Genomic DNA, 24046 nt, shown 5'->3' with positions numbered 1-24046 from the left:
AGTGATTTAGCTCAGACATCTTCTGGTGTTCCTGCTGTGAACTGGTAAGAATGTCTCCCTTAGTACTAAGGCTAATAAATCTTTTAAACTGAAGATACTGCTTCTGACCATTTTTGACTCCTGGTTTCTCTGTGCATTTTCCGGTCCGTCGTGAGGAGAGGTTTTTTAAAGTTTTGAGTTTCATTTAGGTAATAGTGATCTCCTCAACAGGCTCTACTTTTATTATTTCTGGCAACTGTGATTTTTGCTAGCTGCTTCGTTAGTTTGTTTTTTTAATCTAAAATGCAATCATGGATTATTTACTAATCAATGAAAACAGAAAAATCTTTGAAAATCAAAATTTGTCTTTTGAGTTTGGGGTGTGTGGATATGCCAGTGCAGACACGCACAAACACAAAAAAGCACCACAAACAGCATGATGAATCTGACTGCAACCTTAATGTAATTAATCTAACAATATATTATCTTGATTTATATCTGAAATATTTAGGAAATGCTTAAAAAATGAATTGTTTTCGATATGACAAGTTTGCTTTTATCAGCTACCTTGTGGACTAACCCCATCATATCTGATTGTTTGTTGAGTGACCTTTCCTGAACAGGAACAACATGGGCAAAAACATATTTCACTTAATTTATTTCTGCTTAAAAGGTCACATCTGTCACCTAGAACAATAATTTACACTGGCAGTGTAATTTATGCCCTATTGGTTCAACATCAACAAAAATGCATCCCATGTTTAGGGCAAACCTGCTGTTCTGTGGATCCCAGTAAATGATGCAATTTTAAAAGCAATCAGCCAAGTGAATGAGAGAGATTTAAACAACTGTTTTGGGGCAGCAACTAATTAACACTAAATCTAGATCAGATCCATTAACTCTGGATAATCTGTAAATTACCTTTCCAAGGTGATTTGCACCACTATCGGTTCAAACACAGTCAGCTTCAGATAATGCCACTATTTAAAATCAACGGGGAACGTGTCAAAAATCTTGCTATACAAGCCTTTCAGAGTGAAACACATTCACTCAAAAAAATCTATATACAATTATGGTGAAACATTACAGGCTGTAATTACTTGAGCCCAGATTAGTAATTCTCATTCACATTCTCATTCAGACACTATTTAAAAATAAATGCAACAATGATTGATTGGGTACATGTACAGCACACAGTTATGCCTACAAACTGATTCACATGTAAAGCAAGTGCAGCTTATTTCTTTGTTGCAGCATGAAATCCAAGTACAAATGGCCCCTGTACTTATCTATTACTCATCCTTTAAGACAAAGACAGAACAATAACGTTTTTGCTCGTGTTTGTTTGTCTGTACCATGAGCAAAATATTTAATGAACTGATGGATGAATTTGAATTTTACTCTTCAAAGCTAATTACTGGATGAGCATCTACAACTGATTAAGTTTTGGAGTCAATCCCATTCAAAATGGCTGCCAAGCTAACCAACTTAAAAAACACAAAAATAGTTGTGAAAATTTTACAGATAACAAGTTCAAATTTGGTGTGGTAGTAGCTGAGAGTCATCACCAGTGCATATTATGAATTTGATATGTTGCCCAAAATGTTTACCTAAAACTTTTGTTTAAACATTAACGTCATTGCTGTTTATCTGATAGGAAAATATCTTATAAATCACTGGACCAGTTTAAGTTGGACGCCACAGCTAATCTTGATGATTATAACTCACTCAAAAGTAGAAACACGTCTGCCAAGGCCATAGGGTCAGTTACAGAAAAACTGTGAGCTGGATCACCACCAAGTTTAAATAAACTGTTTCTTGTCACAACCCCAACGTTTCCTGAAAATTTCCTTAAAATCTGTTTATTAGTCTTTAAGTAGTCTTGCTAACAGATAAACAAACTAACTAACCAACCCTACCTTACTTGGCAGAAGTAATGACAGATATTGAGGTAAAGTTTTGTCATGCTGGGTGGAGATGGAGACGAACCCTGAGTGCAGACTCATTTTCAAAACAAAAACTTATTTATTAAATAAAGAAAATAAACAAAACAAACAGCTGACGTGGCAGCAACTCAAACAGAACAAAAATCCAAAAGCACGGCAGGGTAAGGCAACAAGGAACCATGGCACAGAGAACAGCAGCAACCAACAAACAATGAACCGACAGATTGTGGGAGAAGTGACCGGGTTTTTGAATACCGAGGCTGACGAGGTAAGTGGAAACGGTTGAGTGGGGATAACGACAGACAGGTGGAGATGGGCATGGCAAGGAGGGCAAAAGAGTGACGGAGGAGGAGTGAATACTGAACACAAACAGGAAAACCAAAATGAAGCACTAACCACAAACCGTAACAAAAACAACAAAACCGAAAATCCAAAAATCCAAATCTTCACAAGTTTATGTGGTAGTGGTTGAGAGTCATCCTCAACACATATTCCAAGCATTAGCACATTTAGCAAAATGGGGCTGTGGCAGCCATCTTCAATTAAAACTGTATAAAAGGCAGCAGGTGATATGTATTCCTTCAAGGAATGCTACTCCTTTGACTTTTATTTGTCTGTAAAAAAATTAAGTATCAAGTTCAGAAAAGATTTTTATCTTGACACATTAGTCTGTCTGCATCCTTTATCTCTGCTAGGATTATAGAGATTTTCAACAATGCTTCCATCAGCGGTAAACAACACAGGTGTGTGAGATAACCCACAAGCGAGCATGGAGCTGTGTATCAGCTCAGTATTGTAATCATAGTCTCTGCTGATAGTGTTATTTTAAATGATGCAGTGTCTTGATTGAGCTGATGAAGTCTTTCCGAAAGGAAATAACCTAGACAGAACGAGCTGTCTGTCAGATTTACCCTCCATCAACAAAAAGCGTTTGGCGCCTGTTACTGAATGTCACAGGAGCAAAAGTGAACTTTCCGACAGAGAGGTGGTACTCAGCCTCGTCCTCCCCTGTGATTTCACACAGTGGGGGAGGCAGGAGAAAGGGGCAGGGGGTGGGAAATCCACAGAACTGACAATAAGTATTCCTGCTGGGGAAAACTGTTAGCAGTTTTCTTTTTTTCTTCCGCATGTAACAATAAAAAAGGTGAGTTAAAACTGGCAATACTTTACCTTTAGAATATAGTTAAGAATACTGTACTGTGTTAAAGCTCAGATGATATTACTTATAAGATGCCTATACTTGGTGCACCAAAACTTTACTTTAAGATTATGTGATTATTATTCTTTGAGACTTACATAATAATCACCATTCTATTTTATTTCTTAAATACCTTACACACAATCTTATGTTTAAACAAACCTTCCTGAATATGCTAAAAAAAATGTCACACAACACAAATTACTTACATTATTCCCATCTCATTTTCTTTTTTCACTGACACTGACGTAAACTCTTCACATGCCTAATTTCAATTGGTATGATGACTGAGGGATGATATTTCATTCTAGCTTCTTCCTATTCACGTCATGCAACAAAATATACTGCCATGTTGGAGGAAAGTTGACAAAACCCATTAATCAATATCTGGGACTGGTATGTGTTATATATAGCATTATCTCTATAATTATTAATACAAGTCATCAACCATAATTAAAGTGCTGAATGTGCTGTTAAAAAAGGCCACACAGTGTTGAACTAGATTTCAGAAGTACAAATGCTGAACGTGTATCTTCTGTTAATTAAAAACTACCCCTCTAATTACTTCTGTAATTAGAAAACACTGCATTTTCCAAAAAAAAAAAAAGGAGTGGGGGGGACTGGGTAGGATCCTGCGGCAGTCATTCAGGAAAATGAGCAACATTAATCAGTAAGTTTGGTTGAAATCCTGTTGAGAAAAATCAACAAAAAAAAAGAGAATCCTCAAGCGCACAAACAAAAACTCTACACGGACTTAAATAATGTATGACTGAATCATCTTAGTTAAAAATAACAAATATACAATTTCACAGTACAACATGAGGATGACAGCTTAAACTTAAATTGGATTGGACTGCTTATTCCTAACTAACAAGCCAGAAAATATACAACAATAGTTATCGTCAATAATTAATATTAATGAAAAAGGAGGCAATAATAGTGAAAGCATAAAGGTATTACGAGAACAACAATTTATTAAGCAACAGATCAGAATCAATTAGAGTTACGCAAATATCTACATTAGTATCACATGCCTTTGAAGGTGAAAGGGCGATCATGTTTTTGTTTATGTGTGTCTATGTTCATTTTTCTGTTGTGGTAGCAAAATTTCTCATGACCCACTTGACAGATTTTAATGAAACTTTCAGAAATCAATCACTGGGTGGACATCTACAAGTGATAAACCTTTGAAGTCAACACAATTCAAAATGGCCACCACAGCCAACTGAGTTTAGAAAACACAAAAATGTGTATAACTCGGTCAAATTTACAGATATTTAGTTAAGATTTGGTGTAGTAGTAGTTGAGAGTCATCCTTAACACATACTATGAGGTCTAACAGATCTCAAAATATGCATGAGACCTGCTAGTTTTACAAAGTTTGACTAAGACTGATTTAACTTTGTTTCTCATCATAGGATGGTTTTAGTTCATAACTTAGGCCTAAAAGGCAGCAAAAAATATGCATTCTTTCAAGGAATGCCAAGCCCTTAATTAGATTAGGAGAATGTGTTAAACATTATAATAAGAAAGCTAAATACCAAAGTTTTCAAAGCAATCTGTGACCAGATGGCCTTCAGACCAAATGAACAGTATGTTTTGGAACATCTGAGTAAGAAGAGCAAGTGAGAGAAATTTTCTCCTCACTTATCTACCACTGAGGTGTCCTTGAATCAGGAACAACCCTCAGCTGCTCCAGTGGAGCTTCACAGTATACGACTGATGCAGAGAGGAATGACTGGCTGATGCAGGCAGCTCCCCAGTGTGAATCTATACATATGTGAAGCTGGCCGTATCTGGGAAAAAGCAAATAGGTTCAACAAACATCTCCTGGAGAAACAATGCTGAAAAAATGCAGAGGAAGCTTCATTTCGAAGCAACATATGTTAATGCTTGCTTGGCTCTTGGGGGAAATAAAAGGTTGATACAAACATTGTTTATTGGAAACTGTGTGCGACATAAATCATGTACCAGGAAAATGGAAGCAATAACTCACCTTTCGCTTTGCTTTTTGTCCCAGCCACTGATAGCATGTGGGGATAAAACAAGAAGAAAATAAGTTAAATTATCCAGGAATTACACCGAGGACAATATTTTTAGTTGTTTTTTTCTTATAGTTTATGTAGAGTATCAATGTAATCTAGAATCATCTGGTGAAATTAGTTTAAACTGAGAATAGTTACAACATCAATATGAAAAAAGTTGGGATGTTGTGAAAAATTTAATTAAAAGCAGAATTCAGTGGTTTGCAAATCTCATAAACCCATATTTTATTTAAATGGATTATAGTTAACATATCAGATGTTCCATCCATCCATCCATCCATCCATCCATCCATCCATCCATCCATCCATCCATCCATCCATCCATCCATCCATTTTCTTTATTCGCTTTTCCATTCCAGGTCGCGGGGAGCTGGTGCCTGTCTCCAGCAGTCACTGTGCAAGAGGCAGGGGACAATCTGGACAGGTCTCTAGTCCATCACAGATGTTTAAACGACAAGATTGTAATTCTGCAGAGGACCCTTATTGAAATAAAAAATAAAATGCTTATTCTACACCACAAATTTAAAGTTTAATTTAGCTAAAGAACACAAAACTGTTAATGAGAATATAGAGCAAAGTCTTTAGTAAAATGAAAACAAGATCAATTTGATCAGTTAAAACTGGGGCTTTTATTTGGAATGAACTTGACCAGAAGAGTCCTGGAGTATTTGAAGTGTTGAAATGTTGCTCTAATATATTGGGTACCATATGGGCCTGCAACACTGCAAAAGGTGCTGGGATGTGACATTTATAGACAGCACCATGAGTTCTTGTAAATATACTAAAATATCAGGCAAACAAGATGACTTTCAGATTCCTGAAGCCTGGGAGAAGAGAAATATCACTGTATAATAACAATCCAAAGCACAAAAATCAGACAGGAGCTTCTGAAGAGAAAGTAAAAGCTATGGGACCTTTTGGATATTGTAAAGAAAAAGTCAGAACAACCCAACCTTTCCAACACAGAGAAGAAAAAAAAAGTCTCTAAAGAATCATAAAATATCTTTTTAGAAATCTGTGCATCACTGGTATTTTCCACGGTTATAAGCACTGAGCTTATGGGGAAAAAACGGAGACAGTCTTAAAAAAACAGCAAGATAGATGTACAAACTTTGTTACATTTACTTTCTGCTTTTTTTCTTTCTGTTTTTCTAATTCTTGCTGCTGTCACTGAGCAAAAGTAAATCTGAAATAATTATTTCATGAGCAAACACCCAGTATTAAACTGTATAGAGTATAGGGATCTATTTCTGCATAATTTGACATTAAAATGATGTCGCACAGAGGTTTAGCTTTGTTGTTGTATTTACACTAAATCAAACATATTCATCTGCCATTTTAGTTTCTAGTCAGGATCAAAGGGAACGGATGCCGGCCCATTGCTTTCGCTCTTCTTCCAGTTGTTTGTTCTCCTGCAGCAGCAGTCTGAAGACTGTTGGGCTGCATGTAAAAAATGTTTATAGTTAAAAGGAAAGTGAGTAATTGGCGATAACCTAGTATTTCAGGAGTGAAGAGTAAGCAGAAAGCTGCATGCTGTGTCTGGTCATGGTACAATTTGTTACATTTATCTGAAAGAAAAATGTCTCCCAGGGGCTGTTTTGAGCTTCTAATCAATCTAAAATGTCAGAAAGAGACAAGATTGGAAACAAGAACCTTCCTTTGTGCAGATGCTGTTGTTAATGCAATTTACTTTTTGTGATTCTATTTGACAAAACCTCCCTGCAGTTTGGATTTATTTCTATTTCCAACCCCAGTTTTGAAAAAAGTTTTGGAAGTTGTGTAAAATTTAAACAAAAGCAGAATGAAATGATTTGTAGATCTCCCAAAGCCATATTTTTTCAGAAAATAACTAAGTAATGAATGTTGAATTTAAAAATTAGTATCAAATTTAGAAAAAAAGAGGTAATTTTGAATTTTCTGGGAGCAACATTGTTCAAATTCGTTCAGTAAGTTTTTGCATAAAGAATACCTATTATCACCTTCATATCGGTTACATCCTCGAGACACTTTGTGACTAATATTATAGAAAAGTTCTGTAAAACAGTTAATCCCAAGAAAAAAAACATAAATTGTTTTTCTTTCATTGTCACTGGGACTGAGAAGTTTATTCAAGAAATTGTAATATTTGCCTTTCTGTGCAACATGGCAGAACACAACAGACTGAACTTTGTTTGTCTCCAATCATTACAAAACAGTAGGTGCTTAAAGGTTTTTCATGCACACTTGCTAAGTAACATATGAAGACAGGAAATAGTTATCCAGGGCTTTAGAACAGAATAGATTAACTTTGGATTTGCTGGTAAGACTCAGATTTTTGAGGCTGTTAAATTGCAAATCCTTCTGGTTGAAAAAAAGAGGCTTTTTTTCTTTATTTAGCAAATACACAGAATTTTTTTGTTCATATAAGGAAACACTTTCTTTGTTTCACACAGACAAAAACTAAATAAAATACTTTGAACTCTTTTTAAAAAATTTATAAATAAATTTAAAGAAGCAACATTTCTAGGTTTGATTTGATGACCAAGAAGAACAAAACTGTATGTTTTAATGTGTCAAATCAACACAGGAATAGTTTCTGCATCAGATATGATCAGAACACAACATTTGACTGACGTTAAGTTCAAATTAGTCAATGTAGATCTTCACAGCACAGAAAGTCCTCTAATCTATACAATCTAGTTATTCATCCCTTTTCAACAAAACATAAGAGCATCTTCAAATATAGAGTGCCTCCAAGGAAACAGGATATATTGCACATCTCAGAATCACAAAAACACATAAGACATTTATTTTTTTAAATGTGACTTGTTTCAGTCTTTCCACTTTAGAGCAAAATCTCATTATCATCAGCCTTTCATTTGTGTGTGAGTGGGGATGTTTGTCTGTTGTAACCAAAACCTCTCATGAACCGGACAGATTATGTTAAAACTCTCAGAAAGTAACCACTGGAAATACATCTACAATTAATTATCTTTTGTAGTCAAACTAATTCAAGATTGCTGCCACAGCTAATTGATTGTTGCAAACACTAAAACAGCTCTAAAGTCAGTTTTACAAATATTGAGCTAAAGTTCAGTGTGGTAATTACGCCACAGGATGGATTTTATTGCAACCATAAAGTAATAATTTGACTGATTAACTTTTTGAGTCAATCTTATTCAAGATGGCCGCAATAGCTGAGCAGTCTTAGAAAACCACAGTAAACAACCATAAAAAAGTGTGAATAATTAAGTTGGTTTTGGTCAGATTTTTCAGACCTAAAATTTGTGCATCATGTACAATGTTATTTTCAAGATATGACCAAGAAGGCTAAAGCTTTTTTCGAAGATAAGATGATATTTGTTTAAAACTCTGTCATGACATGTGGTGGGTGATATGCATTCTTTCACAGAATGCTAGGCCTGTAACTATAAAATGTGTCCATATATAGATACAAGTGATAAATTAAAATATTATATAATGTGAAATATTATACAGTATAAGAATGTGAATGAGTATTTGTACATTTGAAAACATGCATGGTTCAATTGGTCAAATACCATTACTAAAAAGCATAAAAATGTTGTTAGTTACTGAATAGAAAGGTAGGGGTTGGATCACAGAAGTTTATACTTCCAACAAGAAAAATGTTAAGATGTTTACAGATCAGTCTGCGATGTGTGTTTGGGACTGAAAGCTCTTATAGACCAAAACAACGTCAAGAGACAGCAATGAAGCCAGGCCCTCCTGCTGTTTCTCTCCACATCGACAGTGTCTTGGGAAAAAGTATTGCGCTTTAACACATCTCAAAGTCGACCTCCAACTGCCAACTCCGACATGCAATCTATGCCTGTGCAAAGGACTCAACTCTGCTGTGCAGAATGAAGGAGTCTGTGTGTTGTTAATTAAAGGAACAAACATAAACAGACTTGACACATCAAAGTCGGGCCAAATTAAGCATATTTTTTTGTGTTTAGAAATAAGAAATAAGTACACAGAATTTGAACTACAATTTCACATAACATGGAATGTTTTATTTAGGCATTTAATCTTCATAAATTTAAAACAACAACAACAAAAAAAAAACATTTCTGTCATTTGTAATTAAGTGTGTATTGGAAAAATTAGAAAATGGCTTTGGTATAAATCTGAGGAAAAAAGCCAACCAAGCTGGCTTCACAGCACACACACAGGAAAACCGGAAAAAAAAGGAAATGATTCACCGGTGGTGTGGTCCTACTGTAGATGTTTCTTGTTACATCCTGTGAGGAAGGAGTGTAAATGAATACAACTCAAATTTGATTTCTCAGGGTATCAACATGCTATTTTATCAACAGCTTCAAATTGAGGTGTTGTTTATATGTTATATGCAGTTGTAGCTGAGGAGGAAGACAAGTCCAATCTGCTTCTTCAGTTCACATTCTAAAAATGTCCATGGTCAAAACACTTTCCCCTTAAAAGGATAGTTTGGTCACTTTTGATGTTATGTTCTGTCAAATAGTATGTTTTCACCTGCGACAGCAATCACAGAGCATGAAGAATGAAGAAATGGGCAGAAGGGTTTTGTCCAGGCTAGGCTAACGGCTAGCCAATTTAGACCATTTTTAAAATTCTATCTTTTTTTTTTTTTTTTTTAAATGTAGCATGTTTCCCACACCAGTGTGTTATTTCTGAGGAGGAAATAGATTGAAAAACAATATAAAACGGTCTCTGGTTTGACTAGCCATTAGCCTAGTCTTTATATTGCTCTATGACTGATTTCATGCTAATAAGTTAGTTAATAATTATTAGTAGGCTATTTGCCAGAACATTACCTAAAAATTGCCAGACTATCCCTTTAACAGATGCATTTGTTTGTTAAAAAGACAGAGACACCCATAAAGCAGCCCATTTTACAATTTATCATCCAGCTATTTTTATCAGGTGTTGAGGTTAACAGTATTTTTATGACCTTTTTGAAGTTCTAAATTGCATATTCAAGATGCTCATTAATGCTAGTTGTGTGTTTATTCACTACATATTTTTGATAAATGATGAGAAAACATCCTTGCAATAAATTAAAGCATGTTTGCAGTGAAGACTACTTAAAAGACATGAATCTGTGTTAATGTGTGTGTATGCATGCGTATGTATGTGCATGTTTTACTTATTGGTGCTAAAATTAAAAGATTATAATGCAATCTGCTATGTTTTTTTTCTTAGGGCAGAAAGCCACTTGTGCAAATCTGTATTTCAAAGTTGGACCAAATGCTCAGTAAAAATAGTAACCGTACTGCTCATTATAGCACCCATAGCTGGAGGTTGGGAGGAAACGTTATGGAAAAAAGTACTATTTCTGACTTTAAAATAGGTCAGTGGTAACCTGAAGTGTGGAAAAAGGACAGAATGCTTATCTGTAAAATAGGTCATCTCTTGGTAATTCTTGAACAAACTCTTATCTGATGAGGAAACTGGGAGCATCATAAAGTTGATGCCTGCCATGGTTCTATCTAATGGAAAATTTATTGTTTTTGACACTCATTAATCTTTCCTGCAAGTCTTCCACTCTGCCTATTTTTCCCTCATGTGGAAGTTATTAATCTCCAACTCTCTGCAAATTCAATACTGTTGACAAAGTCAGACACCACGATAAGATTCACATTTCTGTGAATTGGAAATGTTTGCAAGCACATGGCGAGCATATCAATAAACGCTTTCTGAGAAGTGTAACACTGACTAACAGGACTTTCCCTGAAAACCAATAAAAGCACCACACCTCTCCTTTGTGTTTAATTAACTGTAAATACAATCTCATAGTTAAATGCATGAGTGTATTTATTAAAGCTAAAACCAGTTTTACATCATTAAAATTTTTGCAGATGTCTGCTTTGGTTCATAAATTTAGATGACCTTAAAAGACCTGCAATATTTCGTACTGTGAAGTAAAAGTGTGTAAATTTCTTGAATTTCAAAGAATCCCCTGTCACTTTTTTTTACATGTTGTTACAGTAAATTAGAAGTTATTGCATTGAAATGCCAAGAAAGAAGTAATGCTTTGTATACATGTACTCTACTTACTCTACTTACTGAACTGTGTGAGCAATATTACGCTTTCACATGTTGAATAAAATGGTGGTTTGATTGACAGGTGGACATCTTGCACATTTCACTTATTTTGAAAGCCACAATCAGATGACATGCATGAAGAGTAAAATCTGCAACATAAAAACTTTAATACTGGTAATAATGGAAAAATCCATTAGTTATTTTCTACATTTTCTAACATCTGCAACCTCAGGCAAAAAACATTCCAGCCATACTTTGGTGGTGTTTTTTGTCCTCCAGCTCAGAGAGATAAGAGGTATTGCCCATTCTGTGGCAACTTTCATAACTAATGAGCTGCTGTGAAAAATGTCGCTAAAGAACTTGAAGCTGTGGTTTGGGCTCTAAACAATAAAAAAGCTTCACTTTACATAAACAAGAACTCAGGCACTGCCATTAAAAAATGTGCAGCTTTTTGTATTAGAGACGGTCATCTGAATTTAGAAAACACTGAATAAAAAGAACTTTGATTTAATCAGACTGCTTTAATATGATAATGAAAATGCAACCATTTGGTTAGTCTCACATATTTATTTCTGTCAAATAAACATGTGTAACAAAACAAACTGAGACAGGAAATATAGAATGCAAACAAATGGGTGAACTGCCATTATGTGGTAATGGCAAGTCAAAATTTAATTTGTCACAAAATTGACTCACATAGACCTGTAACAATAACCTGTAGCAACCTTGAAAAGCTTGAATAATCCTTTTGATACTTTGTTGTGAGCATAGCAGTTCGGTGATCATTTAATTAAAAGAAAAAAAGCAATGTTTTACTGTATCTAAAGCTGTATTTGACAAGAATTAATTTGTTGCTTATTAAGCAACATGTGGAGAGCAGCTGTCAATTGACAATTAAACATTGCATTATTTTAAAGGTACTGACTGATTGATATTTAATAAAAGTTCATATGTGTCCATACAAGTACCATCCATTCATCCATCCTTTCATTTTTTGTCACTCGTTTGCGGTTGGACTGGGAGGCAACAGGTTTAGGAGGGAAACCCAGACATCCTTTTCCTTAGTGAACCTCTCCAGCTCCTCCTGGGGAAGTTATTCCCAGGCCAGAGAAGATGCATGATCCCTCCAACGAGTTCTGGGTCTGCCCCTTGCAGTGGGACATGCCTGGAAAACCTCCGCAGTGAGATGCAGAGGACACAGTCTAAGCAGATGCCCAAACTACCTTAACTGATTCCTTTTAATGCAGAGGAGCAGTGGCTCTACTCTGAGCTCCCTCCAAATGACAGAGCTCCTCACCTTGTCTCTAATCTGAGAACAACCACCTGACGTAGGAAGCCCATTTCAGCCACTTGTATCTGAGATCTTGTTCTGTTGGGCATGATCCAAACTTTATGATGTTAGTTGAGAGTTGGAACATAAATAAACCAGTAAATTGAGAGCTTACACTTTCGGCTCAGCTCCTTCACTACAACAAACCAGACCAACACCTTCTTTGTTGCAGACAAGGCCCCAATCCATCTATCTCTTTCTCCATATTTCCATCATTCAAAAATAAAACTCCTTACTTAGCTAGGACTTCAGCGCTACCTAAACTAATTGTGCTTAGGGAGAGTTATGCTACATCAATGTATTCAAAACAAAAGAAACAAGTACTGAGAACCTAAGTTAATACAAACATAAAAAACTATTAATAAAATTGATAAAACTTTGTGCAGGATAAACAAGTAACTTACACAGTATGGATGAACACAGTTTGGGGCAGAACTCAATAAAATGGATAATAGCATGTCCCTGTCTAAAGATAAGAAAACAAAGGAGAAAAGGAGACTCATAATCAGGCAGAGAGATGGGACATTTGCCAGTTCATTCAGCAGATGCATTAGTTTGTTGTACTCGGCCTGCTTGCATTGTGTGCCACTTCAAATGTGACAGAGTGAAATCTGCTCATCTGTTTGTCAGAATAATTCTCAAAAAACAAACTTGTCACAAAGTAATAGCTGCATTTTCTTGCGGTTGTTTGTTTAACCAACCACAAACCGATGTCTCTTAAAACAGTAAAAGCTGTCCAGTCCTTCAGCTGGATATCACTGGGGTCATGGCTCTGTTCCACACCTCTGTCCTAGGACGACTCAGCAGTAACTAAACCTTTAATGACAAAGCATTTCATCATTTTTCAGCAGCCATCCAGACATCATGAATTACAGTGTATAGTTTTAAAAGCCAACCAGAGCACCTGTGCATGCTGGTGGCCCTCAAAGCCTGTGGCATATAATGACAGTAATACTTTGATCTTCAAAATGCTTATTCTAACATTTCACAGTTCATTAGTATTCATTTTATACTAATGCAAAACTGATAGGAGCAACTGAAGGCTTTTGAGCAACAGAGTTATAATTTTAATGTATTTTCAAAATGGGTGTTCATCCATTTTTCTAATAGTTTGATTCTTCCTTTCAAATATAACCATTAGGGGATTTAAATACTAGAATTGCATTTGAGCAAATGCTTCTGCTTATCTAAAGCAAAAGCATGACAAATGTGGGTTTTTCATGATATAAGGTGAGTTCCACATCATTAAACTGAAGATTACAGGTCTTGGTTGGAAAAAAGCTAATGTGATGTGCTGATCACTTCTGCCACCAAACACTATATTTTGTGAGTTTTTATATTTTTTAACTAAAATGAATTTGTGACTCCACAAAAACAAATAGAGCTGTGTCCAGCACAACGAAAGCACTAAATGAGTCTCACCGGTGTCAAGAAATTTCAAGCTATTTGAGTTTCACTGGATGTTCTCAAAAGCTGGTTCAAATCAACATATTGCACTTATTGTAACAATTACAATTTCCAATTAAAATATTAATGTTCTTTTAACTCTTCCATGAATGCCAATGGCTCCCTTAAAAGTAATAAAAGTTTTTAAGGACATATGCATTTGGACTGATAGTCCATTAAAATCACCAGAAATACACCTTTTAAAGACTGAAGGGTAGCAATACAGTCACAAATATCGTACCTTCTGAAGACACCCAAAAAGCAATTTCTTGTTCAATATACTCATCTTGTTTTTACTATTTTTTTTCCTGTGGAGCACTTCAAGTAACAAAAGCCTGCTGCCACTTCTCCAGTTAGAGGAGCATTGGAAGACCAGTCTGATTAGTTAAAAAAAAACAACGTGATTTTACACAGCTGGTGTACCCACCATGACACAAATAATACCTATTCATCTTTCCATGTTGCACAGTTATTGTTAAAGTAAAAGCAACATTCAATCCTGGTACCTATGGGATGTCTGTAAAACCTCAATTAAATTCAAATGCACACTTGGTGTCTGCCACAAAACGTTTTCTGCAGCAGAAAAAAATTGTCAGAAATCCTTGGTTTAGTTTAGGTTTATGCCAGTAAAGCGGAACATTATCACCTTTTTTATTAATTTCATTTTGGCTATTCTGTTCATTTTAACAGACATGAAATAACCTGAGACCAATCTTAACCAATTAGCAGTCCCTTAGCATAAATGTATTTTCAAAGTGCCAACTGTCACACCTTTAGAAAAGCTTGAGTCATTCATATGAAATGGTTGTCACAGGTTAAATTCAAAATTGTTCTTTGAAAAGCTGTAGAATCCATGTACTGTTTGATGCACAATAATGTTGCTCACAAAACACTTTTTTGACAAGTTGTAAAATGTTTTCAGTACAGTGACAAACAATTCAGACTTGAAATTTGGTATGATAAGACATGAGCATTTTTCTGTTCGGTGTAAAACATGATCTCTTAAACTTAATGAGCTGCAGCAATCATGTCTTAAAGCACAAAAACATTTAGCGTAATCGTACAAGTGTTCTGTATAGCTACGAAAAGACATCTTTCTATTGTGTTACAACAAGAGAAACACAAAGAAACAAACCACAGTGCCTGCGGTTCTATTGTCACTCAGCATTACCAGTAAGAAGGGGTTTGGTCTGCATGCCGTGCTGTGCATGCCATGCCTTGGCATGAGGTTATACTTCAGTCCAGCTGAGCTACATTTGATATAAACTCAGATGTTTCAAAGTAATTTTAGAGAGTCCATCTACTCCTGTGCTCTCCACCAAATCAGGTTTCCTTCTGGTACAGAAAATTGCTTGACATTATGTGGCTGCCCTGATGCCTTGCAGAAGCCCCATGCATGCTGATTAGGGTTTCTGCTTAAGGCAATTCAGGACTCCTAAGTCCTGCTAAGGATTTATCTGACAACCCAAAGGATAATGGCAGAAATGCACACTACAGCTATCCTCTGGTTTTAGTCTGGAATAATGGTGGCACTGTCAAACTTTATACCTTCATATACAACACAAGAAAAATGTAGTGGAATTTTTAAGAAAAAACAGTGTAGAACAGGAATCATGAGAACAGGAATCAGTTTGAAAACATACCTAAATGTTTGCTGATAGTTTGATACAGTTATTTAAAAAAATGTTTATCACTTGATGCCATGAAAGGTAGATGATCATATAATTGCCTGTTTCTGTGCATTTGTTAGTTTGTTAGCAAAATATTGCAGGAATCATTGAATGGATTTTGATGAAACTCTCAAAATGTAATCAATGGATGCACATCTCTAACTGGATCACATTTAAAGTCAACCTGATTCAAGATGGTAACCATAGCTAATTGACCTTACCAAACACAAAAATGAGTCAGTTTTTATTTTTGACAAATATTGAGCTAATATTTGGTGTGGTAATAGCTGAGAATCATTCCAAACACATAGTCCAAATGCAAACAGCTCTCACATTTCTTTGTTTAAAATGCTAGCATGCAAGGCAGCAGGTACTATGCATTCCTTCAAAATAGCATTCTTTTCATAATGGTGGGCAATAATTATACATTATATATGAAATATTTTTTCTCCTTTAGCGTACATTGAACAAGGACTGCAAACTGTTATTTGCCATGTTTGCAGATTAAGTACAAGTACTAAATCTCAATAAAAAACTCTATTAGCCTTTTTAAATAAAAAATTATAAAGGAAAGAGTGGCACAGACAAAAAGTCTAGAAAAAATTAATGTATAAAAGAAACACAAATTTGGAGTGTCATTACTGTATGCGATTGGCATTTTCGCTCAAATCCAAATCTTGGCACAACACAAAGCGAACATCTCAGGACCTGTAAAGTTAAGACATTTTACCACATATTGTGTTGTCATTTTTAAAGGGTGAAATAAATGTTCTGTTATACAAAAGTATGATTTCATCCTCTGAAACACTGGAGCGAACATGTCACATGTTGAATAAAGTGTTTTTCACTGCATGAACAGTGGCATCAAGCATCTATACTTTGACAAGAATGACATGATAGTTCTGTGTTCACTTTTCCTGCCCTGGAGGAAGAAAGACTGATAGAAAGGGTGAATGCAACGTGATGTTTTCAAAATCATTAAAAGGCAGAAAAATAGAAGAGAACAGCTTGGCTCTGCTTACAGTAACTCACACAAATGTTCTCTGGCAAAACAACGTTGTGCCTTATGTAACTCCATGTGAAATACACACCTCACCACCCTGACAATATATCAGCTTTCTTATCTTTAAAACGTGTTATGTTCCATGTCCCAGAAATAAATGTTCAAAGAAGGTCAATCTCCAGAGAGTACTTCTGAACAAAATAAAAAAAAAAGAAAAACTGCTTTAATGAATCAGCTTTCATTCACACAAGTGCCATCTTTAAAGCCTCTCACCTACTCAATACATGCTTCATAGATCAACTTGGCTTACAAAGACTGATAAGCTAACAACAAAGCATGAATTGAAAACTTGCTGCGAATTACAAGATGATGTATGGGAGATGTTACAATCAGAGAAAAGTGACTTTGTTCATTTGTCATTTTCAATAAACTTTTCAATAAACAACAAAGGGATGCTGAGACTGACTTTTAATGCTGAACAAAATAATCAAAGATTGAATTTTTTTTCCCACAGGCAGTTGTATCCCCCTCAAAAATATTTCCTTTTTTTAAATTTGCATTTTGTTTTTTGAAGTTTGTTTCTTTTCTAATAGCAATCGAAAGTTATAAATATCAAGGTAAAGGTGTTTGATAGTTGCATAGAAGAAATATAGATTTAATCCTTATAAAGTGTTTGTAGGGTTTTATCATCTTTTATTTTGTGGTTTTGGATGTCATGCAAAGAAAAAACTTTTTTATTTTAAAAAAGAACTTTGTCAATTAACACCACTACATAATAATCCTTTATCCCTGGATGATTAGAAATGTATTAAAAATACATCTTTGTCCATCAAATACCAGCTAGTATGTAATTCACCCATCAGATATGTCAGTCACTGAATGAACCAAATTAGCCACTCTGTTTCTACCACATCATTAATTTTTGGTAAATATAGAAATATTCAAACACTGATCACATCACCATCATGCATTTTGAGCAATCTAATAAAAAAAATTGCAAATCTTTACCTCTTCCAGAGGTTTATACTGAGATCACGTTCACAAAGACTATTTTAATGACCTAAAACTGAGATGAATGACAACAGAAAAGTATATATCATGAAATATCATGCAAAAGCCATAGTTCAAAAGGAAGCCTGAAAATAAAGCAAGGGTATTATATAACACTAAATTCATAGTGACACAATGAATATGGATTTTAAAAATAGGAATCATCTCTATGTGAAGAGGCATTGGATACCATGACATTGTGGGCTAAGTAAGACAACCACAAACCACCAGAAAAAAGAATAAGATCTAAAGTTTTTGAACTATGAAATAAAGACGGACTGTGACAGTTTCCTGACACTTTTACGAGTTGGATCAATAAAACACATATGAGAAGCCATTTCATTATTATAAATTAAAAGCCTAACATTCCTTGAAGGAATACACAGATCTTGCCTCCTTTCATGCCAAAGTTTCAGATTCAAATCATTTTATGTTGAGAAATCATGAAGTTGTAGCCTTTTAAGTCAAACCTTGAAAATAACATTATCCATAATCTCATACAATACCATGAAATGTCATGCTAAGAATATGTGTTGTGAATAACTCTCAGCTACTTCCACATCAAATTTTAGCATTGAGTTATAGACATTTTTGTGTTGCTAATGTCAATTAGCTGTGGCAGCCATCTTGATTTGGAATGACTCCAAAAGTTATTCACTTGCAGATGTGCATCCAATGATTTCTTTCTGCAAGTTTCATTAAAATTTCTCCATCGGTTCATGAGATATTTTGGTAACAGAGAGATACATGAATGCATACACACACACACACACACACCTTCACCTTTCGGCAAAATACAGGCAGGCAAAGATACAGGGAGAACTGCAGAGGATTTACGATGAAATACTGGCTGAACTGAAATTTGAAAAGGAAACAAAACAAAACAAAACAAAAAAAACAAGAAAACAAACTGCCTAAAAATCAGCTCAATTCAATAATTAACTTTGGCAGCCTTAGGTGTAGAGTGACTTCTTGTCTGAATGTTTCCTGAGGAGTGCTGTTGGAAATCTAAAATCATTCATAATAAAAGGGAATCAGCACGACAAAATAGAGCTTTTATGTTTTTGGCTCAGGACAAGGCTGGTCAGTGCCAGCTGGTCAGAAATCTGCCTGTCTGTGCACTGAATAAATATAAATGATTTGAGCATTCAGTACACTGCTCAGTGGCATCAATTTTAGACAGTTAGTGAACAAACTTTTCTTATGGAAATTCTCTGCAGCGAGATGTTGATTTTTTTCCCTCCATCATTTCCTTTTTATGCTTCCTTTCATTTTACTGCTAAAACCAAATAATTGGCTTCAACGTGTCAATGTGAAAATCATGAAAACAAACAAATATTCAGCATTCACTGCACATACCATGATGCAGTTTAATGAGTGTAATTTACTTTTTTCAAAGAAATATAACAAATGACTTTTTGTTGTGTCTGTTATTGTTACTGTGTGCGACTAAACAAGTTTCATCACTGCTTGGAAGCATTGATAACAATGTGTTATTGTATTTTACCACCATAAGCAAATGCTTGTCCTTTTTCATGTTAGGAAAAAGAAGTAAATTTAACATTGAAATATAGTATGTAAAGAAATCCAATCAAAATGAGAAAGCAAAGGAAGAGGCAACAGACACCAGACCAGAGACCCACCCTGCTGTGGATGAGACAAAGGGTCTGCTGGAAACAGGCCAGCAGCACTGAGTGAAATCTCAACAAAGGTTTGGAGGAAGAGTACACTGCAAACCTTCACAGAACTTAATAAAATAATGAATTTACCAGACCTCAAAAAATTCAGAAAAAAGTTGGCGCAACCAAATCTCACAAATCAGCTGTAGTCGAGCTATAATTTCCATAGATTTAACTCAGTTGTTTTGTGTACGTTTAGATTTTTAAGTTTTGATGACTTAAAACATATTTGTTACATTGACTTCTTTCATCTGACCTGACACAAAATTGCAAACCATCTTTGTTTTTGTTGTGCTACAATAAATCAATAAATCTGAGCAAATAATTTTTATTTACTTCCAATAATAATAATAATAATAATAATAATAATAATAATAATAATAATAATAATAATAATAATGTTACAATAATCTGTGTATTTTAAAGAGTTAACAATAATTTTCTGTTGAGGTTTTATGAAATGCATATAACATGTGAGAGATAATGAGCTATTCTAGGAGGCAGACAAAAAAAACAAAAAAAAACAACCAATGACAAAAACAGAAAATAACAGGATTTATAACTCAAAGAGCAAACTCCAGTGTCTGCTTTCCCAAATAACAGAATTAAGGAAAAAAGGTTTCTTTGCAATGGCCCTCCAAGTATGACAACAGATTTAACAAATGTTTCTGGTTTCAATAACAGATTTTAAGTATGTATCTCAGACTTCATTTCAAATGACAGATATTAAGAAATCTCCCTGTTAATATTCTAATTATTAGTTACACAGGTTGAGAGGGTTACATTGAGACTGGCCTAAAGAAACAAGCAAGTATCCTAAAAAGTAAAAAACAAAAAAAGCCTATAGCCTTCCTCCTCACACCTGTTATGCTGCATGTCCGGCAGGCCACATGCTGTTTTCACACCTGGTCAGCCTGTCAAACAGTTATGTTCTAAGTTGTGCTCTCAGGGCATCCAGTCTTTCTTTAACGTCACCAAGACGACACAAACAACACGTATTCACCTTGACACTGAACTCTACAGTGACTGAGAGGCTGAAGGGAGGAAGCTGTGAGGCACCTTAGAAACAGGATGAAGTAGTGATGATAGGAGTATATTAAAGGCCTAGCATTCCTTGAAGGAATTCATATTGCCCGCCACCCTTCATGTCAGACATTTAAACTAAAATCATCTTATATTGAGAGACGAAGAAGTTAGAGCCATTTTGTTCCAACCTTGTAAAATGATGCACAATCTTGTGCAATATTGTGAGATCTCACAAGATATGTTAGCACTCAGAGTGTGTGTTTAGGATGAGTCTGAGCTATCACTGCACCAAAATTTTAAATGAAATTAATCTTTTGTAAAATTAACCGAGTTATAGCTATTTTGAATTCTCTAAGTTCTATTGGCTTTGGTGACCATCTTCAATTAGGTTGACTTCAAAAGTTAATCAATCATAGACATATACGTAATTATTCCTTTACAAGAGTTTTATTAAAAAAACATCCAGGAGTTTATGAGATATTTTGCCAACACGACAGGAAAACAAACACACTGACCAAAACAATAGTGTGTCTTGGAGTTCGAGGGCAGGCGATTAAAAAAAAGTCCACATTCTTTAGCCAGTTGGGGAAAAATGTTTGTTTTTTAAATCTTATTCACATCATGTATTTACACAATAAACTTTTTCTAGTCTTTAAGCAGGAAAACAAAAGCAGTTCCAGTCAAGTGCATAGCAGCCGATCATGATTCAGATCACACAAAAATTGCTCAGAGAAGATTGGAGATTCATATGAATAAATATACCATAGAGCTAAACAGTGAACTTGTTCACTTTTCTCTCAACAGAAAAGTTACTGAACTGACCACGTCTGCCTTGCTTTTTTTGATTATTCTGATATTTTATGTAATAAAAAGCAATGGAAATAAGTCATAAGCTGATCTTTTTTTTTTTTTTTTGTCAAAAAAAATGTGGTTATTTCTTGCCCTCTCAGTTTGTGCCTTCATTGATGTTTTATCCCTGTCATGTGGGGTTGTTTCAGTAAAGACGCCCAAAACATCTTGTGGTTTTTCATAATACTCCCTTGTGATAAGAAAAGATTTGCTGAGTCCTGGATGTCCAACATTACTCTTATTAAAAACCAACGTGGCTCTGAATTCCCTTCATCCATCATATGCTTGGTGTTATTTTTTGTGTACGCCCACAGATATCTTCAACTAAAAACCTAATCTTTTATCACCAGTTCAGTCTGTCCACTTCACATGTTGCCTGAACAGATTAAAAGTCTAGAATTCAGGGAAAAATAGAAGTTTTTTAGGATAGCAGTTTTGCAAAAGCTTTCACGTCTTAAACCATCAGCCATTGCCTATGGACACACAGTTAAATGTCTTTCCTTCGCATTTATTAACATATCTTTTAAGATACTCTTCAGCACAAGGTCCAGAAGTTGATTAAAGACATGTTTGCTTGGAGGCAGGAAGAACAAAGGTTGACTGAGCTGTAAGGGGAGCACAGTATCTGCACAGCTGCCATTAAAAACTGTAATATCGGTTTAGCCTTCTAGACCTCAGCCATCAATAAGAAGGTCTTCATGACTGACAAAGGCAAACAGGCAAACAGCAAACAGCTCACAGGCACAATCCTACCTGATAAGGCCCATAACCTCATTCACTCCTGACTGAAGAAGCTAATCGAGTCAGGCTGACATCATGAACTGAGATAAAGCCAGTAAATACCATTTTCTCACACCATGTTCGATAATTATAGCTCTCTAATCCACCAATTGCCAAAGTCTAAGGGTGAAGACACTGCTTCAAGATAAGACTCAGTATGTTCATTATTGCAATCACACAGAAAGTGTTCCTTTTTATTCTTTGTACATTTAGAGCAAGTTCCTGCTATTTTAATTTCATGTTGCTGCCAGTTTTGATTCCCCATGTAGCAACACTGAGGAAAAACTGGAATTAGTTTTGTGCTCAGCCCAAGCAGCTCATACTAATAGGTCTTGCAGGAGTTGCTGCTTGTTGGACTACTTTGGCTTTGTTGAATTATGTATTCAGGGCTTTACTCTTGACTCCAGAGGAAATAGCAAAATACACAACTATTGACTGGTTTTGCCAGGACTATCTTCTTACATTCTTAATACAACAACTTCAGCATGTTCTGATTTCAACGCCTGTACAAACAAGTGTCTCTTTCACTCACTTCTCTGCTGCCTGTGTTGTGTGTAATTTTGCACTGTCATAACTGATATCCATCACAGTCTTGCTGATCGCTGCTTTCATAGACTAACAATCATCAGATTTGCTCATGTCACCTTGTTGACAGAAAAACAAGATCCTCAATTTTATCAGCATTGTCAGTTCAGCAGTCATTCCAGTGAAGCTGCACAATGAATGCCCTTGACTACAAAGGGCTTTTGGGTTTCGACTGTTATTCATGTGCTCATTTACTGCATGCAACTCACAGAAGTAAAGCTTGCAATGCTGTTTACTATTTTTTATTATCCATCTTACAGGCTCCATGTTTTCCTTTAAAATAAAATCCAGAGCTTATGTGCTGTGTTTACAGTGTTGGATGCATGGCGTGGAAAGTGGCTGCACACACCTCTCTATAAAGTATCATTTAAGCCACCGGAGAGAGGGCAGAGTTGGGTGAGGTGTTCTCTAAGTGATGTCCCTAGCTAAGCTCTCCATCCCACTTTTCTCAAGATGGACAGAGAGAATATCCTTCCTCCAGAAAGATTGATTACCTGCAGTTAGCTGTTCAGAGAGATTAACCTTGAAAAATTGGAAACATTAGGTTCTATCTGTGTCCCAGGAAGGTTTAATGTATTCTAAATGCCTAATAAGGAGGGGAATTGTGTGAATGCTTATTCAGTTTTCACACAATTGTTTTCTTCCGTTTCTTCTAGCCTTTTGCTACGTTTAGCTTCTACTTAGCCTTTTGCTACTTTCCACTACTCAGCTTCAGTTTCTTTAGAAAATTTCAGCAAAGCCATTCAGCACTCAGCATTCCCACTGCATTCTCACAGAAAATGCAATTTCACTAGTTTAAAAATGTTTTTGAAGCAGGAGTTTCAAATAAATTATTTATTAACAAAACATTCTAATTGTATCAAATGATGTGTTTCTAATAGTAACAATTCTCTAATGTAAACATATTCCAGACTTTACTGAACAAGCAAAACAAGCAACACTTTTTAGCATTCTTTACAAAGATGTATCGGGTATATTATGAGAAGGGAAATAACTTCCAAATGAACATTAAGTAAAATCCTTTATGTTTAAAGCACAAAGGCTCATTTTAGAATAAATTTTTGGATAAGACAAACTAGATGACAACTACCATGTCCATATGTCTGAGGCATTTGGGCGTAATAATTTCAAGACGAGTGGGCTGTGATATTGTAGATTCAGGAATTGTGGATTCAAGAAACATTCATTACAGATGACATGCCAGATGAAGTCAAGGATGACTATAGTTTATGCAGTACGGTGCAATACTAATACCATCTCCAGCCATGTTACTGACTTTTCTGTTGTGATATGGACATAATTTAACAGAGCTGCACAGAGAGATTGCTCTGGTTTTATAGGGTAGCTGATACTACACAGCAGATTGCAGCCCAAACACCATTTTACACATGAACAGCAATAAAAGTGAAGGTTAGAACAGCAGCAGAATGATCAAA

General features: G+C 35.3%; 1 protein-coding gene across 3 annotated transcripts in view; it reads right to left on the bottom strand.

The window, feature by feature from the left end:
• cadm2b (cell adhesion molecule 2b) overlaps positions 1-24046 on the bottom strand; it is a 137262-nt gene that overhangs the window by 35568 nt on the left and 77648 nt on the right. For 2 of the 3 annotated variants that reach the window (XM_017416464.3, XM_017416465.3), the window contains exon 2: positions 5120-5146. The exons of the other annotated variant lie outside the window; for it this stretch is intronic. In XM_017416464.3, coding sequence (XP_017271953.1) covers positions 5120-5146 — 27 coding nt within the window. The remainder of the gene's footprint in view (positions 1-5119; positions 5147-24046) is intronic. 3 annotated transcript variants of the gene reach the window in all.

The sequence above is a fragment of the Kryptolebias marmoratus genome, linkage group LG2, assembly GCF_001649575.2.
Source record: "Kryptolebias marmoratus isolate JLee-2015 linkage group LG2, ASM164957v2, whole genome shotgun sequence".
Taxonomy (NCBI): Eukaryota; Metazoa; Chordata; class Actinopteri; order Cyprinodontiformes; family Rivulidae; genus Kryptolebias; species Kryptolebias marmoratus.
Note: the sequence above shows the minus strand (reverse complement) of the source record. Positions and strands in the feature narration are given on the sequence as shown.